This window comes from Triturus cristatus, chromosome 6 (assembly GCF_964204655.1).
Source record: "Triturus cristatus chromosome 6, aTriCri1.1, whole genome shotgun sequence".
NCBI classification, from domain to species: Eukaryota; Metazoa; Chordata; class Amphibia; order Caudata; family Salamandridae; genus Triturus; species Triturus cristatus.
In genome coordinates, this window is record NC_140589.1 from 621246065 (window position 1) to 621264082 (window position 18018).

Below are 18018 nucleotides of genomic sequence, written 5' to 3' on the forward strand. Positions count from 1 at the left end.
ACTGTCCTGAGCGGGATGGGTAACGGGTGGCATGTTCCACCAAGTCCAGGATAAACCTGTTGCCCATGGCTGTCTTGGGGTCCAGTGGCCCCACAATGTCAATGCCCACCCGTTCAAAGGGGGTACTGACTACCGGGAAAGGTTGGAGAGGAGCCTTTCGCTTCATTCCGCTTTTCCCACTTGCCTGGCAAGTTTGACAGGTCCTACAATGAGTATCTGAACTCTTCCGCAATTGGGGCCAATAAAAGTGGGTGGCAAGCCTCTCAAAGGTCTTGTCCTGTCCCAGATGTCCAGCTAAAGGTACATCATGAGCCAACCCCAGTAGGAAGGCTCTGAAGCGCTGGGGTACCACCAGCACACGGGCTGACCCAGGCTCAGCAACCTTAGGCTCTGTATACAGGAGGTCGTTCTCCCAGTAGATCCAATGTGATCCAGACTGATCACCTGCTGCCTGGTTTGAGGCCTGTTGCCGCAAACCCACAAGATAAGGGCACTTCTTCTGCTCTGCACAAAATTCCTCCCTGGAGGGTCCTCCTTCTTGCTGCCAATGGGTTAGCTCAGGCAGGCCCCCCAGTTCAGCAACCTGTTCCCCTGTAGGTTCTAGGGCATCCCCCTCAAGGTCTGCCTCCTCCTGGACCGTAGGAGCAATGGGGGCTGGTTTCCCGCGCCCCCTACCTCTTCTCTTTAAGGCAGGTCGTTGGGCGATACTTTTAGGCTCCAGGACCTCTTCAACACCCTTACTGGCTGCCATGGACCGAGTGGTTACACACGCCCACTCAGGCAGACCCAACTTCTCCAAATGAACCTTCTTCTCCACCTTAGCCCAAGGGGATCTTTCTAAATCATTGCCCAACAGACAATCCACAGGCATGGCTGGCCTCACAGCTACCTGAAGAGTACCAGAGACCCCACCCCACTCAAAGGGAACCTGAGCCACCGTGCAGTGGCTCTCTGTGTTGTCAGCAGCAACAACTGGTTAAAAGGCATTGGGGACAACCTGCTCTTGATTCACCAGGTGACACTTGACAGCTGTCACACTGGCCCCTGTGTCTCTAAGAGCCTCCACTCTATGGCCATTGATGGTCACCACTGCCTGTATTTCTTAGTGTTACCAGGCAGCTGAGCTTGAGGGACCATCTCAAAGTCTCCTAATAAGACAAGGGACATTTCTGCGGGACCCACCCACCTTTGGCACCCTTCTCCTCCCCGGGCTACACTTGCCATCTGACGGGGTGGTGCACATGGTGGCACTGGAATCCTTCATGGGACACTGTGCATCAAACCAATGGTGGCCCACTTGACCACATGTAAAGCACTTGTAGGGTCCCCTCTGAACAGGTTTACCTGTCGGGGCCTCTTGCTTCTTCTCAGGGGGAGGTTGGGAACCCTTCCCTTGGTTCCCTTGGGAATTACTTTGGGGCCCTTTCTGGAACTCCCTCTGTTTACCCTTGTCCCCCCCCCACTCTTCTGATGGGGACCCTGCCCACCTTTGGCGGAATCTCCAACATGACCCTTGTGGACCCTGGTACTGACCCAGCGGTCTGCCTCCTCAGCAAGCTTCCTAGGGTTAGTTAACTTGCTATCAATAAGGTGCTGGCGTAGCTCTGGAAAACAATTAGCAGACAAGTGCTCCCTTGCAAACAAATCATAGAGCGCTTCAAAAGTATCCACTTTGCTACCCTTCACCCAACCATCCATAGCTCTGCAAAAGAAAGACACATATTCTACCCAAGTGGTTACCTCCAGTTTCTTACAATTCCTGAACCTCTGTCTATAGAGTTCTGGGGTCAAACCATACCTTGTAATCAGGGCTTCCTTCATGTGGGCATAAGACATCCTATTCTCACTGGGCAGGTCTAACAAAGTATCCCTCCCCTCACTCACAAAGCGGCCCCACAGCCCAGCTCCCCAATCCTTCCCAGGGACCCGGTGGGCCAACATTGCTATCTCATAGGCTGCAAACCACTGCCCAATATCCTCATGCTTGTGGAAATCTTTGATGACATCCTTGGGAATATACACTCTGCTTTCTAAAGGCACAGATGGTGCGCTGCCACCAAAGGGATTGATCTCTAAACCCTTTGCCTTGATCTCTAACTCCCTCAACATCCTCTTATGCTCCATTCTCATTCTTTCTCTCTCCAAGGACAACTTGTTATTCTCCAGTTCCCTCTGACCCTCCATCTTAAGCTTAGCCATCTCCAGCTTGTGTGCCCTATTTCTCTCCCTGTCTTCCAACTCTCTGGGGAACAGGTCTTTGGAAGAGACACTACTGCCAGGTGGGGACGGCACCCCTCCCCTGGCTGGAAACACTGGCCTGTCCAGTTGCCCATCTGCATCCCCAGCTGGCTCCACCACTGACTCAGGGGCATTTCTTGCTTCTACCCAGGCCCTCAGCGCCTTTTGGTAGTCATCCTTTTTAGAAATGCCTGGTGTAGCAACTTTCAATTTCTTGTAGGGATGCTTGAGCTGTTTCAAAGTGTAGGTTTCCAATCTATCTTCCTCAAAATCTAGATCCATAGATGCAACAGATGCTGGCCTACTCATGGCAGTAAGAATTGGCAGTTCTCAGGAAAAAATAAAAGTCCAAGAAAAAAAAGAAAAGTCTAACAAAAAAGTATGTGGTCGCGTTTGGCCTGCACTCACCAGTAGTGTACACCAATCACTGTATATGAGTCACAAATGCAGGTTCAAATACTCACCGCTGACCACCAATGTTAGAACTGGGGGTCTCTAGTTGGCAGAGGTAGGTACCTTTGACCAAATAGGGACCCTTGTTTCTAAGTCAGGGAAAGGGGATTACACTACTGGATAACCCATGCTCACCCCCTTGGTAGCTTGGCACGAGCAGACAGGCTTATCTCAGAGGCAGTGTGTTAAGCATTTGTGAACACGTACAGTAATACAGTGAAAACACTACAGATGGACACCACACAGGTTTTATAAAAAATAAGTATTCTTTATATAGACTTACCACAAGACCACAAACAACAAAAATCCACAATACTGTACTCAAAATTGACTTAAAGATGGTAGAATTAGCTTAGTTCAAGTTGTTGGTAAATCCGACACAGTTCTCACAAAAGTACCTGGATGTGTAACGCAAAATAAACAAAAGGCTTGCAGCATTGGAGATGCGTTGGTTCCTTGCTTCGGGGGAGACGATGCGTCGCACCTCAATGCTTGCGCAGAGTAGGGGATGCGTCTCTTGATCCTTACCGGAGAGGAGGTGATGCGTAGATTCACGTGCTGCAGCCCGGTTGCGATGCGGCAAGATGGCGCCTCGATGCGATAATCCGGTGCGATGCGATAAGATGCCGCCCTTGATGCGACGACGTTGAGACACGCCCTGGCAGCCTTGCGACGACTCTGTACTTTGGAGCCGCCACAGGCCCTGCGACGCGCTTCTCCGACGGCGACCCTCACGGTTGTAATGCGCTTCTTCGGTGATGCGACAGCAGACAGCTGCGACGAAGGCACGCTTTTGGGAGATGCAACGGCGGCACGCTTCTCCGGCAATGCGATGAACACAGCTGCGGCAGCGACACGCTTCTTCTGGTTGCGTCGCACTTCCAGCGACACGCAGGCTTCTGTTTGCAGATAGAATTCCCTGCAAGGAAATTCAGAGTGGAGCTGGTAGTGAAGTCTGTTGTCTCTGAGACTTCAGCAGGAGGCAAGCACAAGTTCAAGCCCTTGGAGAAATATTCTGCAAGATGATGAAGTAAACACAAAGTTCCTTATTCTCTCCTTGGCACTGAAGACACCACTATAGGCCAAGCCAGCACACTGGCAGGGGGGCAGTCCACTCCTACAGCTTCCTTTGGTTCTTCTCCTTGGCAGAGGTTTCTTCTTGTTCCAGAAGTGATCTAAAGTCTTGGGGTTTGGGTCCCCATATTAATACTAATTTTCTCTTTGTTCTCTGAAGGCAGAGAGGCCTTTGCCTAGTCCAAACCAGTTCTGGTCAGTCCTGGAGCACTTTGTTTACCTGACTCCTTCTTTCCTTTCAGAGTGCAGGGCAGAGACATCAGACACACCACAGGAGGTGGAGCCAGCATTGTGGAGGGAAGACACAGCCCTATTCAGGTCCCAGGTTCAACTCCTCCCACCCATCTACATGCAGATCTTCCTATTCAGCCCTGTGCTGACTCACCCTCTCCCCTGGAATCCCCAGCCCCTGTCACTCACAGAACCAGACACACAATACACAACCTAGCAGAGGCAGGCTTGGACAGTTAATCAAGAAAATACCTACTTTCTAAAAAGTGGTATTTTCAAACACAGAATGTTAAAACCAACTTCACTAAAAGATGTATTTTATCATTCTGAGTTCAGGCATACTAAATTCGAATGTCTACCATGTTCCCTCAGTCAGGATTATAAGATGTAATAATCAAACTGCCCATTCTAGCCTATGGGGAACAGGTAGCCTTGCAATAGTGAAAAACGAAGATGGCTGTAATTCACTGCCACACACACCAGGGCATGTCCTACCTTATACTGACCAGGCACCCTGCCCTTGGTCCTACCACAGGGGTGTCTGATATGAAGATAAGGGAAGGTTTAGGGACTGGTAAGTGGGTTCACTTGGCCAGTCAGCATGGCAGTACCAGACTGCGCATAGGCTGTGCAATGGCAGACCTGAGACACACTTTACAAGCTGCGTCTGTGGGCGGCACAACCAGTGCTGCAAGCCCATCAGCAGCATTTGATTTACAAGTCCTGGGCACACATGGTGCACTGTACTAGAGTCTGACAAGTAAAGCAAATAACCCAATCATGGAGTTACTAATCATTACATCAATTTAACATAGGGAGCACTTTCACTGTGCACTGAATAGCAGTGGCACAGTGCTCAAAGCATCTAAACCAGCAAAACATATAAAAAACAGAGGAGGCATTCAGAAAAAATGGAAGGGAGACTCACGCCAATGGTACCAGGTCTAACAAATAATATATATTGGCGCCTTAGAGAAAAGACCTAAGTCCCATATCATTAAATATGTGAATCAGTTTCTTTGATTCAGTGTCCCGCCCTAATTTTCAGCTCACAGTAAACTACATGGAAATCAAACCCTGTCTTTTAACCTATTCACTGTATGAATCTGCATGCATTTATGCGTTTAGAAATGGCCACTCACCAAAGTAACACAGTCATGAAACAAATATATGTATTTCCCCATCTGACATGAGTTGTGTTTTTAAAGTATTAGAATTGGTATAGTCACTCCAGCTAAATTTAGGGGCTCGTGATTAAAACCAACAGAAGTAAAGAACTAGTTAATTGTGTTAAAAAGTCATAGGTATCTCCCGCGCTGACAAGAGGGCATCTGAGGCGATTGGGGCCTGGAGGCAGCTGTTAGATGAGTTTAATGTATATGGGACTCAAGACTCTGACCAGAGTGAACAGGATGCATAAAGATGTACACTGATATTAGTTGATGAGGTCACCTAGTGTGGATTTCACCGATTCATAGGTTGGGTTGGCTTTTTGACTTGGTGTGTGCATTACTGCTTATTCTGTACGGCTTATCGTTTTCAGGGAGGCTAAACATGAAATGTTACATAAAGTATTCTGAAAAATGCAAAAATAAAGTTATAAAAAAAAAGAAAAATTGTGTTTAAAAGTCTGCCTTATTGAACTGTTGTGCTTTAGGTAGTTTGCTGCACATTCAGAAAGGCTTTGTTTGCCCGCAGTGAGCGATAACAGTGTTTTCTTCTCTTTCAGGCTGGATTAGGTCTGCGGAAAGTAAATAGGCATGTGGATTTCCCGCTCATTTTGGACCTTGCACCATTTTGTTCAGCTTCTTGCAAGGTATGTATTCTAAGACACTGGTTTAATGAGCTTTCCTATGACTATCAGCTGACCCAACAGTGATCTAAAAAGCCATTTGCTGTACTTTACCTCATTCTCAATATAGTTAGATCTGTGGAAATGCAGATGTTGTCATTTATTTCAAAGATCCTCCTGACTTCTAAGCATTTCTGAAAGGCCAGTACAAGAGATTGAAGGACCCTCCCTATTAGAATTTACATTATGCATTTAGTTAAAGCAGAAAACCACCCCCCTCAACCCTCATCATGTCATCCCAGCCTAAGACGAGATTTTAAAAACCTGAACTATTTCCTTGATATTTAGCTTTTATGTAGGAACAGAATCTCCCCTTGCTGTGTTGCCTTTGTCCTCTAAAATAAAAGGTGCCACCTTTCATGTTTGTATGAAAAGACACAATGAAAAGTCAAGCAAAACAAAAAGGTTTTCCGTAAACATGATATTGTGAAACCAGTTTTTGTATATTAAAAATTTCAACTCCAAACCCATTCATCTATAGCTCTTATTTTTCCCAGGTACATTTATGAGTAGCTCATCGAATCCAGTATCTGATAGAGACTACTAGCCGCAGATTTCTTCACGTAGAATTATCCCCAGGCGTGTGACTGGATCCGGAAACTTTTTGCCACAGCATCCCTGTGCGCCAGGGGGCGGGGCGACCACGCGACTCCGCCTAGACGTCGTCTTCGTATGTGACGTCAGCGAGGTCACATATGCCCCACCCCGGCGCGCCTACGTCAGTTTTTTCCTTTTCCGCGTGCAACGTGTATCCGGTCTTGCTACGGGTCTGTTTCGGGCCTTTTTTTCTTCATTATTGTCCTTCTCTTGGTGGAACAGTGTGCGAATGCCTTCGGGCTTCGAAGCTTGCCCGTCGTGTGGGTGTCTTATGTCGGCGACGGACGCTCATCGCATTCATTTGTATGTGGTGGTAGGATCACGGCACCACGGATTGTGAGACGTACCAACAGTTGAAGCCGAAGTCGCGGCAGGAGCGCCGAATGAAACTTCTCTCGGCGCGTCTCTCCAGGTCGACCTCCTCTCCTCGATCAGCCTCGGCAGACGGCTTCAGATACGCCCGTGGTCATCGTCATCGCCCTTTCCTGATGTCGCGAGAGCGTCGCTCACCGGTGGGTAAGTGTTGCAGTTTGTCCCCGGGGGCCGGGTTTTGGCCTGCCGGGGGCATGGACTCTCCACGGGTGATACGGCCCCGCGTGTCCTCCTACCCACCGTTTCCCGGTGATGGAGTGTCGAGAGTCCAGATGGAGACATAAGCGGCGGCTTTGCAGGCCTCGCTGGCGTCTCCTCCTTCCCCTCCTGGGGCATCAGCGGTTCCCTTGCATTGCGCGGGCCTTCTGCAGTGCCGCCGGTAGCTCCGGCCCCGGCTGGGTTGGATCCAGGCTTGGAGGATGTGGTGCTGTTGGGGTGCGGCTCCTCCGGCGTCCCTCCTTCACACCACAGCGTCACTGCATCGCCGCAAACTCCCGCGGGAGTCCCTGTGGTGTTGCGTTAGGTCGCCCGGGCTCGGGTCGCATCCCGAGCCCCTCCCGGTCCCTTGACAAGGTGTCTAAGGCCGAGGTGACGCCGCTACGGCACCGGCAGCTGCTGGACCGGGCGACGCCACAGGGGTCGGTGGACTCTCCTCGTCCCGCTCCGGGTCGAGGCTGGGCGTGAACCCCTCGCCCTCCACGCAGGTGGCTGCCTCGTCGGAGGGCGAGTCGGAGGTTGGATCGTCCCTGGCGGCGCCGCATGGCTTGCCGGACCACCTCTGTTGTATACTGGGCCGAGTATGGCGGAGGGCTTTGTGTCACCCCCCTGGTCCTTCTCGTCCCTCCACACAGGCGGTTGCCTCGGCGGAGGTCGAGTCGGAGCCATTCCGACGCCGCCCCTTGTCCACTGCGACTCCGGCCCCGCTCCGGTCCCTGGCGCAGTGTGACTTCGAGGAGCCCTATCTAGCGTCTCCTTCAGCGCAGGCTGGCGTTACCGCTCGACCTCAGGCGGCAGACTCTACGGCTCCTGACAGGCGTCGATTTGCGGATTCGTCTTCAGACGCTCCCTCTTCTCCGGAGGCTGCCTGCATATTGGTGTCATCCTCCCCGGAGACTGGCCGCCGGTTGGTGTCATTTTCACCGGCATCGTCGAAGGGTGGCTCCCCGCCATTTCTGAGGCCGTGGTGTTCACCGGAGGAGCAGCAGGTCCCCCATTCCTCGGCTCTTCCTACCTTCCAGGTCTGGCCCCTGCCTGTTCCGCTTGACTTGGGGGATGTCTGCCTTATTCTGCAGCCGTCGCCCACGCAGGAGCTGCTTTCTCCGCCTCGGGGTCCTACGGAGGCGGGTGCAGCCTTTGCTCATGCGGTGTCCACGGCTGTGGATATTCTGCGCATGGGTGATCCGATTGCTCATTTTCCGACGAGTCATCTCTTGGAGGTTCTCCACCAGGGCTCTGGTGGGAGGGAGATCTTGCTTCCCTTTGAGGGTTCACTCCTTTCGTCCCTGACGGGTGCTTGGGGGCGTCCTGCCTCAGGGGATTTGGTGCCTCAGCACCTTCTACACCGGCACCTTCTGGCGCCACGTGACCCTGCGTGTCTTTCCCTCCACCCATCTGCCGCCAGTCCTCTTTTGCGGACTGCCTTTCCCTCCCTGCCGCTGCTGTTGACTCCGCCCTCCTGGGAGGCCCGCTGGCTTGACTCTTGGGGGCGCAACATGTTTGCCTTGACCAGCACGGCCCTGCGGGCCCTGAACACCTTGTGTGTCCTGGCTAGGGCCTCCTCTTGTCTGTGGGACTCGGTTGAGTCTTTGGGGTCCACAGCTTCTCAGGAGACTGTTCAGGTGGACTTCTGGCGTCATGCTTTGGATGGCCGAGAGCTGGCGGCGTTTATCCTTCACTCCGCTCTGGACATCTCGGAGGTGCTGGGCAGGACCATGGCTTCCTCAGTCGCTGTCCGTCGCCATGCTTGGCTTCGGGACAGTATCTTCCCTGAAAATATTCGGAAGCGGCTCATTGATCTCCTGTTTGATGGTAGCCTGTTGTTCCATGCCCCAGCTGACTCCGCCATCCAAAGGTTCCTGGCGGGGCTCCGTCCTCCTCTCCATTATGCTCCTCCCCCTCCTCCTCCTCCTCCTCCTCCTCCTCCTCAGTGATTAAGGAGTTGAGCTGGTTCTGGTCCTTCTTGGGACGGTCGCTCTTGCGGTGGAGTGTGTTTTCGGGCCATTGAGTCCTCCTTGGGGGGACTTTGGCAATGTTGGCTGCTGGACGGCCCTTGTTCACTGTGTGTGTGTTTTTTGCTAGAACTGTTACGCAGACTTGGCCCAGAGATTAGGCCTTCTGTTTTTCTTTGGGCTGATTGTCAAGCCGACCGCGGGGTGTTTTCCCTGTGGCTCTTTTGTTTTTCCTGTGTTGCGGAAGTTCTTCCAAAGAGGGTTCCCATGTCTTGGGACTTAGCGTACCCTATGTGGGGTAGTAAGTAGTAGCTGTTATACAGCTTGAGCTCTGCTGGGGAGTTCTGGTGGCCCTTTGGTGCCTGTTCTCCATGGCGTTTCTGTATGTTGCTTTGCTTCTTGAGGGCGTGTGCGCGGCCCCTCGTGGGAGTGTGTCCGGCCCTTTTCTCTTCTCCCTGCTTGGGATAATTCTGTGCCCTCCCTTGTCAGGTGTTGCCCACTCGGTCTTCCTGGGGCCCTGGGCTGTTTTTTCTGTTCTGGCGGCTTGTCTGCGCCGCTCTGGTTGGCCTGTTGCCTTCCATCTGGTGTGGCTTAGCCTTCTTTTCCCTCGTTTCCTTGGGCCCTCTGGGCTCTCCCCCTGGCTTTGGAGGGAAACTTATTGCCTTGAAGGGGTGTGGGGTACTTCAGCCTCTCTGGCCTGGCCCTTTGTTCCTCTATCGTGAGTGTGCATGCCCCCCCCCCCTTTTTTCTTCTTCCCCCATCCCTCTGGGGTTGGTGGTGTTCTGCTTGTGGGGGGCTCCTCCTGCCTAGGAGGGGCCGGGTTATTGGCCGGTCCGCAGGTCTGGTCCCCTGTGTGACCCTCTGTCCTGTTATGGCTGGGGGGGTCCTTTCGCAGACCCTCCTTCCCTGTGGGTATTGCTAGGGTATCTCTTCTACGTGAAAGAATCTGCGGCTAGTAGTCTCTATCAGATGTACGAGTTACTTATCTTCGGTAACAATGTATCTGGTAGAGACGATTCTAGCCGCAGATTCCTTCACGGCCCGCCATTCCTCTCCGTTCTGCGAGGACCCGTGGGTTGGTATCGGCACTCGCCTCCTGGTGGGGGGCTGTGTCTCTTGTGAGTGCATTCCTTTGCTCTTGGTGGCTTGCTCCGTCTTGTTGCTGTTCCTCCCTCCCCTTGGTTCTTTGGAGGATGGGATTATGGTGCTCCTGTGCCCCGCTACTCAGGCTGCTCCAGGTTGGGGGGGGGGGGGTTTACCTTCAAACTCTGCCCTCCCTCCCTTCCTCTTGCTGCTGGGGGTCCCTGCCCCTCTGCCGTCCTCTGTCTGGGGTCACCTGGCCATGCCATGCCCTGCCCTTGTTCCTTGGAGGATGGTTGCCCTCTGTGCCGGGGTGGCTTGGAGGGTTGTTGTTGTTGTCCTGTCTGTTCTGGGGCTGGCTCCCCTTCCCTATTTCCGGGTGGGGGTTGTAGGCCTGCTACAGGTGTCCTGCCTTTGCATATGTTCCCTGTCTCCGGGGGAGGGGGGAAGGCAGTTTACATGCAGGCACGGTGGCTGCTCGGGGCTCTGCTCTGTTCTTATTCCGCCCCTGTCTTTCGAGGCTGCAGTGTTGCACCGCTCCTTATGGTGTCGCTTGTCTCCATTCTTTGTTTCTACTCTTTCGCACACTGTTCCCCTGCTCCCACAGTTTGCCTGGTGGCTCTGCGTTGCGGCGCGGAAAAGTTCTCCGAAGAAAACTGAGGTAGGCGCGCCGGGGTGGGGCTTATGTGACCTCACTGACGTCACGTACGCGGACGACGCCTAGGCGAAGTCGTGTGGTGTCGCCCCGCCCCCTGGCGTGCAGTCATGCTGTGGCAAAAAGTTTCCTGATCCAGTCTCACGCCTGGGGCTAATTCTATGTGAAGGCATCTGCGGCTAGAATCGTCTCAACCAGATACATCGTTACCGAAGGTAAGTAACTCATATGTTTAGGTTGAGCATCAGGGCGCATGCGCTGTCTGCAAGACCTGCTGTAATCACACTACAGAATGTAATAACAGCTGCTGCTTTCATTTGGTTAGAAACTCTACTACTGTTGTTTCCTGGCTCCTTATTGTCCGGTGCTCCCGATACATCGCTTCCGTTTGTAAGAGAGGCACCCCAGCCAATTACAGTTTCCTCACGCTGTAGGTTTATACCTTTTTGTTTAGGGACTATTTAAAAAAATATATATATAAGCGTCCCATTCCGCGCTTTACCCTTAATGGCAGTTGTGCCCCTTTCTTTAGACGAGCCACATCTAAGGAAACGAAGTTGCCGGCCAAGGAAATAACAAGCATTATTGCATTGCAAATACTTGTCATTTCCTTAGCCTGCAACTCTGTCTCTTTACACGAGCCACGTTTAAAGAAAGGTGTGCACCCGTCATTAAGGTAAAAGTGCGGCATTGGGCGCTTTTACCCAAAAAAAAAGATTTGTGAATTTCACAAACAAATGTGTTTTTTTTTGTTAAAGCTCACAATGCCACACCTTCACTTTAAGAATGTCTGCTGTGCTTCATTTTTATTACCAGTGGCGCACCCAAATTGTTTTTGCTACCAGTGGCGGCCCGCCTACTTTCCTTAGTAAGTATTGACACTGCTGCAGCCAGACCTCCCGTCTCCTCCAAGTTGCATTTACCAGCACATACGCAGCAACCTATGCTCAGTGGTAATTACTGGCTGTGTAGGTAAAGCAATCAGCACTTTCTGCTTCTGCTCAGGGAGGAGCCGGGGAGCATGACAGAATCGTCTGCAGGCATTTCCACAGAGCCAGCACCTGCACCATGAACTCCAAAGGCAGGAGAACAAGCCTAGTAGGTGCCGATTGGGGTGAGTCAGAGGGGAGCACCTCCTTGTGTGCAGGCACTGCTTACTCAGAGCCTGCCTGCCCAGGATCTGCCTGCTGCTGGGGGTCATCGGTGGCAGAGCCTCTCGAAGCTCCTGACCCAGCTGCATGTTTAAATTGTGTTGGCTTTGTGAAGTGGAAAACTGGATTATGAGCATAATATTAAGGGCTGTCATTTTATTTTAATGTTTATTACTAAAGAATTATGTACACTTCAAAAACGTAAGTCAGTTAAAAGGACTAAAATTGAATTCTACCTATTTGTTTTATTGAAGTAAGATCAATGTTTTATTGAAATAATTCATGTTTAGCATAAACTGTTTCACACACTCTGAGCTCCACTGCTCCGTTTCTGTAAACAGGGCTGTAAATCTTGTTCTTTATCAGGTCACAAATATGGCAGCTGTGTCTCTGTTCCCAGTGGTAATTCCTCATTCTTAGCTCTCTAGACCATGCTGCAGCTGCTTCTCTGGTCCCATCAGTAACTCCCCCTTTCTAAGTCCTCTAGCTAGTGCTGCAGCTGTGTCTCTGTTCCCAATGGCAATTCCTCCTTTTTAGTCCTCTAGGCAGTGCTACTAGCTGCTTCTCTGGTCCTAGTAGTAATTCTTCATTCTTAGTCTTCTAGCCAGTGCTGCAGCTGTCTCTCTTCCTAGTGTAAGTCCTCATACTTAGTCCTCTAGGCACTGCTGCAGCTGCTTCTGTGGTCCCAGTGGTAATTCCTCATTCTTGGTCCTCTAGGCAGTGCTGCTAGCTGCTTCTCTGGTCCTGACAATTCCTCATTCTAAGTCCTCCAGACAGTGTTGGTAGCTGCTTATCTGGTCCTGTTGGTACTTCCTCATTATAAATCCTCTGGACAGTGCTGCTAGTTGCTACTCTAGTCCTGTCAGTAATTCCTCATTCTACGTCCTCTAAGCAGTGCTGCAGCTGCTTCTCTGTTCCAAGTAAAAATTTGTCCATTCTAAGTTCTCAACACAGTGCTGCAGCTGTGTCTCTGTTCCCAGTGGTAATTCCTCATTCTTAGTCCTCTAGCCAGCGCTGTATGGCTACTTCTCTGGTCCCAGTGCTAATTCCTCATTCTTAGTCCGCAAGCCACTGCTGCAGCGGCGTTTCTGGTCCCAGTGGTAATTTCTCATTCTTAGTCCTCTAGCCACTGCTGCAGCTGCTTCTGTGGTCCCAGTGGTAATTCGTCATTGTTAGTCCTTTAAACACTGCTGCTAGCTGCTTCTCTGGTCACATCGATAATTCCTCATTCAAAGTCCTCAACACACTACCGCTTTTCTGTCCCAGTGAAAATTCCTCCATTCTAAGTCCTCTACACAGTGCTGCAGCTGTGTCTCTGTTCCCAGTGGTAAGTCCCCATTCTTAGACGTTTAGGCAGTGCTGCAGCTGTGTCTGTTCCTAGTGGTAAGTCCTCATTCTAAGTCCTCTAGACAGTGCTGCTAACTGCTTCTCTAGTCCTGTTGGTAATTCCTTATTCTAAGTCCTCTAGGCAGTGCTGCTACTCTAGTCCTGTCAGTAATTCATCAAATGCATGTTTTCTTTGAATTCTGGCACATGCAGACCTTTTGTTATAATAGTATAATGAGGAATATAAACTTGTTCCCCATGTGCATTCTGTGTGACGTGGAGAAGGACGCCGGTAAAAGTCTTAAAATGAGCTTACTCCCCAGATGTATTCACAAAAGGGCTTAAACATGACTTTACTTAAGTGCTAGCCCTGAGGTAAATATTCCATCCGTAAAGTGCTAGCAATTTCCAACTATCAGGATAAGCTGCTGTGACCTCTTACAATAGGTCAACTATACTGACGGTGTGGTGAAAGATATATGACTACTATAAATCTGTGAAGTACATGTGTAGGTGAAGCTGGATTTGCCTTTGGCAAGGCAGACTGGAAATCCTTACTAGAAACAATGAAATCATTGGACAGGATTTTTAAGATGGGATCCTAGAAATACTGTGCAGTACGCTAACTGCCAGGGAAAGGCAGAGACCATGTCCTGAATCTTCAAATGAGAGTTATATCTCTCATCGCTTCAGTTGTAACCCTGTTTACTTTTTAGTCTGATTTTGTGCCTTACAGTTCAGGCTACCTTGCTCTGGAGACTTTCTGCTCTCACATCTGGCTTCTGACAAGCCACATGCTAACCTTTTCTTGAAAGGCTGTTACGTCCCAGCTCATTTAGACAATATACATAATTCCATTAGCTTAGATAGTTCACCACACAACAAATCACACAGAAACAATCACTTTCTTACAACTTTGAATGTCTGGTTGGTAGGAGGCCAGTCAACACAAACACATCAGCCACCTCAGATGTGACATTATGAAGATGTGATGCGGCATTCATATGGACCCATTTAGTCAAATCAACGGATCTACAAGAATATGCATCCTGGCCATCATCTCACATCACCATCTCACAAGTCTCTCCATTTTCACTAGTGATACAATCAGAATCATTTAGCAAGTTCACAAATATACTTTTCTCTTACTTTTTTTTTTTTTTTTAAAGCAGTTCATGGGCTTTTTAACGTCTTATTGCTCGACCTCTTTCTGGCGAGGAACCACTGAATCTTATGTAAAAGGTCATACGCAGAAGAGGGAGATGATCTGTATATCTCCATATGGTACATAAACAGTGCTTATCCAAAACGTATGCTTGCCCACTCACTATTAGAGGTCTGCAAATCAAGCATGGTTTGAGCCTAGCTCGAGCTGAATTACTGGGTCTGGCTCAGCTTTTGTCCCGCAAATACTGGCCTGCTAAAATACAGCCACGCCACGCATTCCAGGCACTACCTTTCCACTCCATATTACAGTTTTTAAACAACAAAAATAGTGGTTGCATGACAGCTGAACAGAGATGTTTTAAGGCATGGGCAAAATTGGCAATTGCCCCTTTCCCCTGCCTTCCAATTGTCCCTCTTATAAAGTGATCAAGACAGTCAAAAGACTCACTTTGTCCTCTTCCACTTTCTTGATCTCGCTCTTCAGACATGTATGTCCGACTCTATCTGCCTCTACTAGCCATACCTCAATAATATCTATCTTTCCATATCTCTTTCTCTGCCTCGTCTGTCCTTTGCTCCATCATCGCAATCCCTATACCTTACTTTATCTTATAATATAACTTTTTGAAAACACTTCTCTGCCTTCTCCTAACTTACTCTTATTCCTTTGTTAATGTTGCCGCTGTCTCCACCAGTCCCTTCTCTTTTTACACCTCTTTTTCGACCTTCACCTCTCTCTCTCTATCTTATTTGTTATCTCTTCGCCACCAAGCACAGTGCCCACACTTCTTTCTACCTCACTATCTACTCTTCCTTCTGACTACCTGTCACCTCCTCTGTCTCACTCTACCTCTTTCACTGCTCCCCCTATTGTTCTAAATCGCCCTTCTCTCCTTACTGCACCTCACCTCACCTTTTTTTTCCCAATGCTTATCGCTATGTATCTGTCTTCTAATTTTTTATCTCTCTGTGCCACACTTCCCTCACGTCACTTTCAATACACCTCTTGCTACCCACTTCTCTCTTCTTGTCTCTCGTGACCTCCTTTCTCTCTGTACCATACTGTGCTTACCTCTACATCTTTACCTCTCTATCGCCTCAGCTCTCTCATTCTAAGTCTTCTGTTTGCTTGTCCGTGCTGTTTCCATGTCATCTCCTTGTATATCTCCTCCATCTACTCCACCTCTGTTTTATCCTCATCTCTCTTTGTATCACCCCTCTCTATATCTCATTTTTAGGTCTCGCCTAGCAAACGCAGCGCATGCGCTGCTTCGCCTTGTCGAGACTATTGTTGTCGGTTTGGTGCGCGAAGGGAAACAAACCATGTGCGCGCACGGACAGGCGATGTGCACGCGCATGGCTTCTCCTCTGCCTCACACTCTCCCACCGCGCGCTTGTTATTTCTTCTTTCGACAACTAGTCATGTAACAGCGCCACCTACCGGCCGCATGCCATCCCACCGCCCCAAAGTCAACAGCCTTGCCCACAATGCCCGACGCCTCCCCATGGGACCCCCACATTGCCCACCATATGCCGGCACTAACAACACTGTGCCCTGATCCCCCCCCCCCTCGCAATGCGCCACCTCCAAAGCACGCTCCAGCAGTCCAGAGTGTGCATGACTGTTTCCTCTCTGGTCAATAACCAGGGGCACACGGCGCGCCTCCGAACTGCTTCTTTCAGAGCCATCCCCAGGGAGCAGTCACCTCGCCCGTTGTTTTGGCTCGATTTGTTTATCAATGGCTGACAGTTTCCTCCTAAGTGCCGGGTGGGATGAATTTGAATGCGAGTCGATGGCCTATTTAGCATAATCTAAGACTCGGATTTAAATTACAAGGATCCGTCCTTCTTCTGAAGTTTGTAACTGAAAGACCCGTACGTTTTTTCTGCATTTGAAGGGGCGGCCGCTTTGCATAGCCGTCCACTTTAAAACTAGTGCTTTGAGATGCAGGGAAGTTAAAAAGAATCGTAATTAAGGAGATGGGTGTATGCCTCTAGAGTTCAAGTTTGAATAAAACAACGAATGACTCAAGTTTGCAAGGTGGAAACCTTCTCCAGGGTCCGTATTTCAGCTTAAACCGGAGTAGTAATTAAGGCGGCAATAACATCGACATTACCGGTTGCATGTGTCTGAAAAGTAAATCCGTCTACAGGGACTTGACTTGTAAAACACCTTGCTACGGTTTTTTAGTGTACTAGTACTGTGGAAGACACAAAAAATAGAATACGCCATTTTAGAATGAACAAATTTCAGGTCATTTCATACAGCATTTTAGCCACGAACACTTCAATACTCAACAATAAGGTTTAGGCAGTCTCCGCAGGGATTTAAGTTGGAGTCCATCGATTTAAAGGGCCCTTTCAGGTGCTTTCTAATGCAATCCTGACAGTGTAGTAATACTAAACTCCTATGTCTTGGAATGGAGTTGGCGCAGACCCGTGGTTGTGTGTTGGCCTAAATCAGGGCTTATTTGAACCTAAACGCTGTTCACGTGCTGTATGCTCGGGGCATGACAGACAAATGCAGTGTACTTCATGCATGTAAATACATGGGTTCATCTTAGTTTGCAATAGTTGATTTGTTCTGCGCAGTGAAGCAATGTGTGTGTGTCTGTCTGAGGTAGTGTAAGGTGGCGGCTATCGGATGCGCATTAAGGGTGTTTTTGACTGTGGCATACAAATAAGTGATAGAGTTCATTTGTAATGCAAACAATGACGATCAAAGGTTTAGTGTGTGTGGGGGGATTTATGCAGGTCGGGGTAGATGCTGGCCCCAGTATTATTTTCCGCTGACGTCACATGCCCACGGACAGACTGTTCCCACGACTCCAGGGCCCAGTATTAATGCCCGGAGCGAAGCCACCACGTTGATTAAATTTTTGGACATTAGACCAGAAAGATGGGGGAAAGCTAGAGATATACCAATATGCGATCATGATAGATCCCCGATTTAATATTCTTTAATTTTGTTATGCTCCTAAAAGTGTGACATCATAAACAGAGTGGGCGTGGCGTTCTAGAGACCAGCCATCCATTCACATTTTGGTAATCTATAGGCTTCTTGCTTTACTTTCTCCCAAAATCAGAAGTATGGCCGGCTCTCTAGCGTTGTATGATTTACTCTTTTATGCAACAACCAATCATATGAACGCTTGTCAGGTTTTCTGTGTTTATTATTACTTCGCTGTAGATTTGTAGCATGTTCTTTTAGGCGACTTTAAACCAAGTTTCAGGTGGAGAGGCACAGAAGTGGGCAAGGACTCCCGACTCGTTTGCTCTCCCAAGCCCGCCCACCCGTCCCGGCCACTCGCTCCACCCTCTCCGCCTCCTGTTTTTGCCCGCGCTTCTTGTTCTAAACATTCACCAGTTTTCCACCCTTGTTGGATATATTTTATTAACAAGGTATCCTTTAATACTTTTATGCCAAGCTCTCGCCTACCTTTTTTGATGGCTCTTACTCAAAGCGACCGTCACTCTGTTTAGAGCCTTTTTTTAAAAAAAAATGTTTTAAGCTTCCTCCGTGGGCGCCACTTTATTTGCTCAACCACATCAGCACCCACTCAAGTATACCAGTCTTTCTCCATTTCCATTCTTGCTATGGGCCTAAAAGTTTATTATATATGTAGTGCGCTTGAGTACTTCTGAGCACTTTCT

General features: G+C 49.5%; 1 protein-coding gene across 4 annotated transcripts in view; it reads left to right on the forward strand.

Annotated features, from left to right (window-relative positions):
• Positions 1-18018, forward strand: part of USP45 (ubiquitin specific peptidase 45) — a 1582349-nt gene that overhangs the window by 1359096 nt on the left and 205235 nt on the right. For all 4 annotated transcript variants that reach the window (XM_085611114.1, XM_085611117.1, XM_085611116.1 and 1 more), the window contains one exon: positions 5726-5812. In XM_085611114.1, coding sequence (XP_085467240.1) covers positions 5726-5812 — 87 coding nt within the window. The remainder of the gene's footprint in view (positions 1-5725; positions 5813-18018) is intronic.